The sequence below is a fragment of the Neopsephotus bourkii genome, unplaced genomic scaffold, assembly GCF_033783945.1.
Source record: "Neopsephotus bourkii isolate Nb327-2 ecotype Australia unplaced genomic scaffold, CSIRO-AGI_Nbou_v1 NB_107, whole genome shotgun sequence".
Classification (NCBI taxonomy): Eukaryota; Metazoa; Chordata; class Aves; order Psittaciformes; family Psittacidae; genus Neopsephotus; species Neopsephotus bourkii.
Genome location: NW_026900624.1, coordinates 5,904,006 through 5,914,762, shown reverse-complemented (window position 1 = coordinate 5,914,762; position 10,757 = coordinate 5,904,006). Strand labels below are relative to the sequence as shown.

At 40.6% G+C, this 10,757-nt stretch overlaps 1 protein-coding gene across 5 annotated transcripts in view; it reads left to right on the top strand.

Annotated features, from left to right (window-relative positions):
* Positions 1–1,860: 1,860 nt before the first annotated feature.
* The window catches only part of ATXN10 (ataxin 10), a 114,579-nt gene continuing 105,682 nt past the window's right edge, over positions 1,861–10,757 (top strand). For 4 of the 5 annotated variants that reach the window (XM_061358644.1, XM_061358653.1, XM_061358627.1 and 1 more), the window contains exons 1-3: positions 1,861–1,999; positions 7,519–7,710; positions 9,719–9,801. In XM_061358644.1, coding sequence (XP_061214628.1) covers positions 1,899–1,999; positions 7,519–7,710; positions 9,719–9,801 — 376 coding nt within the window. In that variant the 5' untranslated portion in view covers positions 1,861–1,898. The remainder of the gene's footprint in view (positions 2,000–7,518; positions 7,711–9,718; positions 9,802–10,757) is intronic. The other variant, XM_061358662.1, reaches the window with a different exon arrangement.

Here is a 10,757-nt window from a genome sequence, read left to right as displayed (position 1 = left end):
GATTAGAATGAAAAGCCCTCTCTCAACTTTTGAGACGTGAGGGATTCAAAGTCTTTGACCTGCTTTGCTACCCGCAGAGCCATCATTTGTTGGAATGAGGGAACTGTCTCTACCCAGAGTCTCAGCTGGGACAAATCTTTCTCTGCATTCAGCTTCAAACACCAGGGCCTCAAGAGACTGGTCTTCCTCTTAATTTTAAGCAGAACTCTAAAAATAGGTTCTATGTAATTTTGTTTTTCAGATGGACTATCTGGCTGTAGGTGGATTGTTTCCCTTCTAGTAGTTCTCTAAATCTGTGCTAAGAAAAACAAACATTATTTAGATTGTAAACTCTTTAAGGGGAAAAACAGATCTTTAAGGGATCTGCAAGTGCTCACAGAATCAAGAAATCAGATGAGTTCAAGATACAGCATTTGCAAGTATTCTGGTAAAAATCACTAAATTCTATAACTGATATCCCGGAGACCCTGCAAAACTGCCTTGTGAGAAACCTATCTCAAAGTATTGCATAGCCTTGTAATAAAGGTGGTTTCGAGTACGCTTTTGAGAATGAATGAAAGCATGGAAAGACTAAAATGAAGAAAACAAAAATCTCTGGCTATTTAAGGCAGGAGAAAAAAAAGTGCAAAAGAGATTATATGCATAGGCAAGACTATTTTTCACAAGGATCCATGAGTAATATTAATACTGATTGCAGAGTCACTTGATGAAACATGCAGCAATTCTTAACAGGGTAAAGCTGGCCTATGGAAACCATTGGAATATACCACCAAGATCAGGTGTCTGTTAAGATTGCCAGAATAAAATAAATAAATAAAAAAAAAAAGACTTTTCCATTCTGCATTGCTTTCTATGTGCTCTTAAAAAGAAAATATTTATATGTGGAGCTGCTGTGTGCTATCTAACCCCAGGGTAAGCATGATTTTTTTTGCCTTCCTTTATATCAGCTGGGGTTAGGTTGAAACCTTAACAATGCAGTAGTTTGAATTAGAAAACTAATGCATCCTCATAGTGATGTCTTGGACCATATCTATGGCCAATTCTGTATTTTCAGCTATTTAATCTGAAATATTTTGCAAAGTAACATTTCAGTATACTACGTGAAAAATCTGCATACTTATGGAGTAAAAGCTGGTTAACAGACCAGACTCCTTAGAACATAAGATGCTTAAAAAAACCAACCAAATCTTGAAACAGGTGTGTTTGTAACAGGTAAAGAAAAAAAATCTTATCAGATTTGTGTTTGACAAAAGACAGGCAAAACGTCAGTTCAAAGTCAGTGAGCTAAAGGGGATTGCTGGACAAATAGCATCCCTTCCCAAACAGTGCAGTATACAACCAAATACAAAATTAGTAACTTGCAGGTAAATTTCACAGATCACATGTGACTATGCTGTCAGATTTCAGTGTATTCCACTGCTTCCTTCACTGCAGCTGTGATCTGCTGGTTGTACCTACGTTAATTTTTCATACATATGTTTAGAACGCAGTGAAACGCTTATTTGGAGCTGGAAACCCTAACTGCACATAGTTGGGACGACGGGAAGGACCAGACCCGATGGCTGCGGTGAGCAGCCAGCCTTCACAGAGCTCCGTTCCATAAGGAAAGCCGAGGGTCGGCACCTCGACAGTCCACGGGCCCGCGGAAAAAGGCGGAACTGAAAAAAAAACCCGCTGTCCTCACGGTCTGCTTTTTACCGGGAAAAGACAGTGGTTTACACTCCCTGGACCCACACGGGACACAGTCCGGATGCCCGCCCGTGTCCCCACAGCCGGGGAGCCCATTACCCCGCAGGGATCCGGGCCAACCTCTCGAGGCCCACCGCCCGTGCGGCGGGGCCTGACCGCCGCCATTTCCGCGCGGCGGGAGGCGGAGCTGGGCGGTGCCGGGGCAGGCGATGGCGGCGGTGGGATCGCTGCCGGCCGTGGCGGCCGCGCCGGGGGCCCGCCTGGAAAGCGTGCGGGTACTGGCGGGCCTGTTCCGGGAGGCGCAGCACAGGTAGCGGGGAGGAGGGGCCGCCCGCCGCCATGGGCGCCGGAGAAGGGAAGCCCGGCCGCGGGAACAGCCGCTACCGGCGGGCCTGGGAGGCGTCTGGCTCGCTGCTGCTTCCAGCGCATTCGTGCCCCTCGGGCAGTGGGGTCCGCAGGGAAAGGGTCCCGCAGTGTCCACAGAGAGGCTTGTCGTGTGCCGCCCTCCCTGCTGTGAAATCTCTTCCTTCCCCCCAGGGGCTGTTGGTGTGGGGCCCGGGGCCAGTAGGGTGACATGTTTCTCCTTCGCTTTGCTCCTTTGGGGTCCCATGAGGAGCTAGCAGTCTGCTTATCTGCCTTGAGGCACACCCAGGGCAGGGAGGAAAACTTTGTGCCTCCCCGCTCATAGATGACAGCAGTTGCACTAAAGGCACGTGTGCTCAGGTAGCCACTATGGGGCGAAAGGCCACGCTGAGCGCTGCAGGGTGGCTAGAAATGGGCAAGGTGTGTGTGTCTGCGGCCTTGCCCGGTGGCTGTTTCATGGGCCTGCGAGGCCAAGGCTTTGAGATGAGGGTGGTGGTTGTAGGCAACTGAGGGCAACTGCTGTGTGGTAGAATGGGCTGCAGGGGCTTCAGTGGGAGGAAAGGTTGGATGCCCCTTAGCGTTAGGATAAGGAGAAAAAGCATGGGGCTGGTATGGAGGGTAGTTGTGGCTGTATTGCACACCACTTGTTGGCTTTGGCAAAGGTTCAGATGTTCAGCTGTGTGACAATTCTTAGAGTAATGCTTTTCCCTCTGCCTGGGAGCTGGGAGGAGGCATAGGTTGATGTGAAGCTTCTGCTCACTCCTAACAGTAGCTGTTAGAAAGGGTCAAACAGCTTTGCACCTAAGAATGAAGAAATCAAACTCAGTAGCTTAGCATAAAATTGTGGTGGTGGGTGCCCTCCCCCCACCATCATCCTTCTGCTCCTCCTCTCTCCCCAGCTCTACTTTTGTTAATTCCCAGTTCTGTTTTTGTTAATTAAATCCAGATTTAAAAGTCAAACTTGGGGGGAGAGTGAAGATGTACTTTTTATCTTGGAAGAGAGTAGGACCTGTGAAGATTTTGGTCTTACATGTTGATGTTTTCCCTGGCTGTTTCTTGCCTTCCCTGAAATCTCTGGCAGTGACAGAGGAGTAGATATTTCCCCCAAATACCCGAGTTTTGTGGGTACAGGTAGGCCAGAAGAGAGGCACTGTAATTGCCCTTCCAGAAGGACAAAGCTGTAGTGTTAGCTCACATCCAGAATGGATCTGAGAGGAACTTTGGCAATAAATTTGCCAACTGGAAAATGCTGAACCAGAAGACGCAAGCCAGTGGATGTTTGGTATTTGAAGTTATGATACTTAATGACTATTCTTTTGTTATTATGTGATTGTTCAGTGCTTGTGAAAACAAAGTAATTTTAAATTGTGAGTGCTAGTGGTCTGTAATTCAGAAGCAAACAAGGTGAGAAAATACTGCCTCAGTTATGAGACCATGGTGTGGAACTTGGGAGACTGAATTCAGCTGTGTGCTTTATCTGAGACTTCCAGTGCTTTTGAGCAGAGGATTGATTTCTTTATGCTTCCATTACTGATCTACAAGAGGGGGAAAGTGGTTTTATTCTATTACCAGGATATTGTGAAGTTAAATGCTTTAAAGGCTTTTTAGGGTCTCTGTTTATAGGTATGGAATTGTGTAAGTATCTAAAACATGGGCTGGAAATGCAGATTTACAACCTTCTGGATTCTTTGTGTAGTTCTTAACTAATTTCATGGGTTTTGGAGACCTGCTCTTTTGAACAGGGTTGCATTAGTATTTTTAACTGTTCACTAGAATTGTACAGTTTTGAAGTCAAACATGTAGGTCTTGCAAGGAGTGACAGTAAACTTTCTTTTGGCATGGATTCATAAATTTTGATTCTTTGTTTTGACTTAATGAGAAATTGTGTATGTCTTCGTTGTCCGAGAGCTGGGCCGCTCTACCCTTTGCTTCTGCTTCCTTTTGTATTCCTACAGAATACTTGATGCTGAAATCAAGGACAGGTGGGAGTAACAAATTGTGAAGATCCTGTTTTAGGCAACAGAGTAACAGAAAGAGAAATCTGTGGAATACCCACAGAGCAGTTCTGAAAGGTATTTTTGAATCTAAAAGCTACTTAGCAGGCTTTTTGTTAGTTTTATAGATTGATATTTAAAGATTAGGGAAACACTTGTGAAAGCAAAATCCTTGGAAGAAGTACATTTTAAATACTTGTAGCTGCTATTTTATATGTATGTGAATCTTTGTCGTACTGCTGGAAAAATACAGTTCTTTTTAAAAATATTTCTAAGCATTGCTTGGAACAGTGACCTGAAGTCACTCCTGCCTGATTTCTTAGTGTTAGCTAAACACTTCCTGTCCTCCTCACTAGTTTGAAAATTTAGTTTTTGTGCAGAAGGATGATTTTAATTAAATTCCTTTGTAGCGCACATTCAAATTACATTGCTTAAGTAAGAGTTGATTAAAATTTCCTCTGAATAGAATCCTGCTTTATACCAAAGAGCCTTTAAGTCATTCCGTGGTCATTTGGAATACTTTTTGAATGTTCACTTAGGCTTTTCTGTTGCAGGAAGAGATTTGATTTCTGCCCAGAAATGTCTGGCTTGAGCACATGTAATTTTTCTTTCACAGTGTGCAAGAGAGATTTGAAGTGCTGTCTCTCCTCACTGGTATGTAAAAGTCCACATCTCCTTCCACATGCACAGCGAGGACAGGCACTTTCTGGTGTACCTTATACTTGCTTTGTTAGGATGAGTTTTGTCATTGTATTTCACTGGAAATGTATGCACTCCAAGGCTGTGTGTTTTTAACTCAATCCAAAAGTGAAAAAAGAAGTTGCCACAATGGCTTGGTATGCATGTGATCCAGTGTCTGGCTGAAACTTCTGTTTTGCTGCATAACTCTATAATGAGAGTAGAAACTTTTACAGGTAAGAATAACTTTTAAGGTGCCATTTTAATGGTAGAGTCACAAGAATGCGCACAAAAGTACTTGCAGCTTTTTTTCTTTTCTTTAATTTGTTCTACTAACTTCAAATAACTGAATGTTGGGCAGTAGTACATTTCTGTATTTTTAAGTTGGGTCAGGAAATGACTAGTTTCATGTGATAACCCAACACATGGCGTAGGCATACACAAAGGAAACTGCAGTTGGACAGAGAGTTTTCCTATTTTAGAATAATTTTAGTGTTTAAAAAGTCAGTAGACTAACAGCTAATGGTTCTGTATGGCGTCTTCACTCAATAGAGAATACATGGCTTTTGTGTGTTTGGGACAGGGCCTGGCTGGGTGCTCCTTTACCAGACCGTAGCTATTCTGATGTTTAGAAAAACTTGTGTCTGGATGCATTTGCCATGTGTACTGTGGCATGTCAGCCACTGAATCTGTTTTGGCATGCATGCCTGTCATGAAGCGGCAGGAGGTGTACCACGTCGAAGATTCAGGACCCATGAATGTCTTTTCTTAGATCTTGGAAACTTAAACAAAATTCCAGACCTTCTTTCTTGTTATGTAAGCTCCACTGTTTTCTTTATGACTGAAGCCAGCTCTGCTTTTGGTCTTTGTTGTGCTACTTTTAGTATTTTCTCCTCAGGATTAGAATCATAGAATGTTTAGGGTTGGAAAGGACCTTAAAATCATCTAGTTCCCTGCAAAATGTATCTTGATGCTGTGGTGGGGTTTTTTGTATTTTAATGTAGGTGGAGATGGTGTAAATGTGTTGATCAACTGGGAGGTTGTAGAATAAAACTGATATTTCCTGGAGATCTGATACATAATATTGTAGTAACTTAATGATATTTGTAAACATTGTTGTATTTCTTACAGTACAAGTGCTCTCCCTTCTTTGCAAGTCTACCCCACAGCTTAACAGACTTCAGAATTGGATGCAGTGTACTGTTAACAAGATGTATATGAATATGAAAGTGTCATTGTTGAAACAACAAAAGTGTTAAGAGGCTTAGGAAACATGAACTGTAAGCAAAGATTGAGAGAATTGTTTTTATTTAGTCGAGGAAAGAGAATGTAGCAGGAGCAGCGGTGGGAAATAGTCTTCAGCCATGTTTAAAGGTGTTACCGGTAGGGTGCATAGACATGACATTTAGGGACATAGTGGTGGAGTTGGCAGCCTTAGGTTAACGGTTGGATTCAAGGGTCCTTTCCAACCTGAATGATTTTATGTTTCTGCAGTTTGGTTTATGAACATGTGATCTCTTACTATAAAGAGCAGGTAGAATTTCCAGTTGTGCAAATGTTTAGGCCTTAGAGCGAGCAGTTGAATGCAGCTAATACTTCATCATCCACTAATGTTTGATCAAGATTTTAAATTCTCCTTTAGGAATAGTTTTCTGTGTGAACATCTTTTGTTTGATATACTTTTGTTTAATGTTACTTTCCATTTCATCTAACTTTCTTGTGTTCATAATTTAGGAGGTATTTCTCAAACTTGTGTCTTGGATCCTAACTTTCCTGTTTGATCTTGCGTACATGACAGACCTGTTTTAAGGTTTAAGGAGACTGCATCTGGATTTCCCTTTTTTTGATTCTGGTTAGAAGTATTAGATGAGTGAATTTATTGGACTTCCCTGTAGCAATGCCAGAAACACTCTTTGGTGTGGTTTCTTTTCAGCATGAAATGTCTAAAGCTAAGTTAGCAGTGTTTGTTATGTGTTGCTCTTGTATCTTTTCTGAACATAAAAACAGGGAAGAGAGCATGTGAATAGCTGTAGTTTGGAAGTGTGCATATCTGTGTGACAGAGCATCTGCAAAATGTGCCTGTCAGTCCTGGGGAGTTTGGTCAATCTATGTGATGCAGCAGCAGCAGCTCTTTCATCCATTCATAAAGTGTCTCTTTATATGCTTATGCTTTTGTAGTGTTGGTTTCCTAGGTCTTGATACTCTTAAGAAGTGACATTTGTATTTTTTGTATTGGCATAGTTGTCTGCTGAAATAGTTGACTTTCTCCCTTGGCTTTGATTCGCACACTTGAAACTGATGCTGATGCAGCCACTGGCTGTCTCCATGACTTCTCTTCCTCCCGCTGGTGAAATTTGTGGCAGGGTATTTTATAATGGAGCTTCTGATACCTTTTTTTCTGAAACATATAGTACTGGACATCTAAATGGTGTTCATGAATTAAAGCAATTCCTAATTCTTAAAAAAACATGCGGTGTCATATATAAACATGCTAGCTACATGTGTTAGGGAGACTTCTTTTTAAAATTAAGATTCCAAAGAGCTGTTGGAAAGCTGTGAGGAATACTAAGGTAGCACAACTCTCCCACAGCTCATCTTCTGAAAAGGCTGGTGGAATGATTGTATGAATGTCTTTTGCTCTTTCTACTTGAAAGACCTTATATGCTATGGATAGTTAAGAGATTGTTGCAGAAACATCTTCATGTTTACAGGAAGATTGTCATAGTACAGGCTTTTTCATAGCATTGCATTTTGTTGTTGTTGTTGTTGTTCACTACAAATTTATTTGTTTCAGACAAATGGCAAAAGAAAGTGTATTTCAGGATCTCCTGGAAATCCTGAGGAGTGCCTCAAGTGAGATTGAGCAGGCCTACAAGGACTCCTGTGAATTGGTAGATCTAGACACCTGCCTGCTGCTTATAGCAGAGTGTTTCAGATGTCTGAGGAATGCCTGTGTTGAGTGTGCCAAGAATCAACATGTCATGAGGTATAGTTATGATCCATTTTAACCCATCCAAAAGTATAATGTTATGGTATTTGTGTGGTTTTCTATAGACATTATTATTTTATGCTGCTGTGTTAGTTGATTTATTAACTGGTATTTCCTGCTTGATTCAATCACTTGAAATTAAGTATGCAAGAAACAGAAATAGCTGACCTATTTGTAGGTCAGAGTTTGGGGTAGTGCTGAATAATTAGAACAGAGTGTTTGTGTCCTTAGTACAAGTTACAGGCAAATGATATAAACCTTTTGGAAGTCTGCCGAACTATCTTTTTTTTCTCTTTAATTCCTTTATTTAACATAATGAATAAGTAGATAGTCTTAATTATCAGTTACAGGATTACTATGTTTTTTAAGGTACATGTGTATCTGTCTGGCACTCATGACAAAGTATGGCATGTAGAATTGTGCATATCAACCCTGATACATACAGAGGTAAACTGATACTAATGGATGGTAAGAGGTCGGTCTGTCTCCGTAAGTTATTTAGACTCTCTTTGCAACATCCAGGGGATGCTTGGGATACAGCCAGCTGTAGTTACTGAAAACATGCTAAGTCTATATGCAGTTCTTTAACAAAAAGCAAACATCCCCGCAAGAACCCAAAACCCATCCTTCCCCCCCCAAAAAAAAACATAACAAAAAATCCCAACAAAAAAACGCGGTTGTAAGTTCATTAGATCATGAAGAATTGTTGTGGAGCATACTCTTAAAATTTGGGTTCATAGGACTTGTCAAATTTGGTTTATTGGAGTCAATTTTGACATGAGACAAAGTTGCAGCTTCTGTTCTGGGGCAGAGTTTTGTTAATGCCACAAAGTTGCAGGATTTTTCTTAGAAGGCAGTAGTTGTGGAACAATGTAAATTTCAGGCTCTTGCATTTTTGTCCTGGCAGTGCTAGCACTCATGTTGTGGGTCAAGGAGCTGCTCTAACAGAGTTTATATGCTTTTTATAGATGTTTGCTGGCTGGATGTTCAGCCAGACTGGGTTTCTTATTGTAAGTTGCTGTAGCTCCATAGTTACTCATGTTTACAAAATGTGGGAAGCAGAATTGTGGGGCTGGGAGTTGGTGAGATTGTTCTTTTCACTAGCATGATAGATGCAATCTACTTACGGCGATCTGAGTTGAAAATTTCATCTGCTTATACTGCATTCTTTGACTTTTGTTTTTTCACTCTGTAGCATGCACATCCTGGTGTGTATGTTGTCTACCGCCAGGATTGCTGATCTTTGGCTGTAGAATTATTTTGGTGGTTTTGCTTCTAAATGGCTTCACTTCACTTATTTATCCTCACTGTTGCCATGTTTTTCCGTATCTGTCAGTGTTCAAGGTCAGGTTGGATGGGACTTTCGGCTACCTGGTGTAGTGGAAGGTCCCTGCCCATAGCAAGGGGGTTTGACTAGATGACCTTTAAAGGTTTTTTTCCAACCGAAACCATTCTAATTATAATTCTTTCTCACTGAAGAAAGATGAATGATTAACTTCCCTGCTTCCCTCCAAGAGTTTTGTATGCTTGCTTTTGAACTGGCCCTGTTGTTTGTTTGCTGGTGGTCACTAACCACATTGTTGTTATATAAAATCCTCAAAGTTTATTACTAAGTAGTGTACAATGACACTTTCCCTAAACACTTGAACTTCAAAAAAGCAAAGTTTTTACACAAACAAAGCTGTTTAAATTACAGGAATAACCTGCTAATTTTTGACATCTGATTTAGAGGAATAGCAAAAAGAGAAGAAAGGGTACTTGGTTCTGAAGGTACTATATCCAAAGTTGTTAATATGGAAGCTAATGCAGTAAACCTGTTTGCTTTGCCTCCAGTGGTAGTAGTGTGGCTACTGATAGTCAGGCACAGTTAAGTAGGAGAAACTGCCATCTATTTCAGAGCTTCTGAAGATGTTAAAGAGTTGCTATTAACTTCAATGAAAGCCTTTTCACTTTGAGTGTATTTCATATAAAATGTTTGGGTTTTTTTCCCCTGATTTAATAACAGGAACCTGGGTCTCATCTCTACATCTGTCCATTTGATCAAATTGCTTCATGGAATACAAATCAAAGAAGAATTGTTATTAACTGGTAAGGTTATGGATTTTGTTAAACATGTAGCCTGCACTATATTTTCTTATGTGCAAAGTCTTGTGATGGTATGATGTCATCTTACTGATGCATTTTTTTCATAGATTTGTTTAATTGTTTCTTGAATCGTAGTTAAGAATTTGGGGGGAGAGGAGAGAGTGGTTTTCTTTACACTGCTTGAAGAAAATCCAGCCTCAGATATAGTCCAGTTGTATTTTTGCTCAACTATTCCCTGTAGATTGTTAAAGGAAATGTATGTGGAAACTTCTTTAAAATTAACCCACCTATTTGAATCGCAAAAGGGAAAGGTTCCTGTAATATCTCCATTCCAAATACGTTCTGCTGTTTTACTGTCTTTTTGTTTGATCTGCAAACATAGTGAAACAAAGGGATATTAACTTTTTATTTTGATGACACTTGAAATAATTTAGATGATTCCAGGAAACAAATTTTGGCTATGACTTTTATAATATTTTTTTATTTTTTTTTAATTTTCATTTCTGTACTGTGGTTGCTGGCCAGTTAGGGTAAGTGCCGAGAGCTAAGCACTGATTTGAGTAGTGTTCAGATTTCCCTAATGGATGAGAGTTTTTCTTCATGCAATGAGGAGAAAATCTGACTGCAGTATCTCTCCTTAATGGCAGTTCTTGCTCCTCATTTCTAGCAATCTCATTTCACTCGATATTAAGACATTTTCAGTAATTTTCTTCTATATAATCTCTTTCCCTCTGTGTATTTGGAGCTTGATATAGGGCATTGGATCCCAGGCTTTACTGTCTGTGGTTACAGAGAGTAGGGAACATTTGGTTTCTCTTGCTACTTTTATTTCTTTTCATTCCCATTACTTGGAGGAGGTTTTTACTGGGTTCCTGTTGCTGCTTTATATCATTTTGTGAAAGCAAATGAAACTAGTGTCATACTTTAACTTACCCTCAAACACCTTTATGAAGATGGGA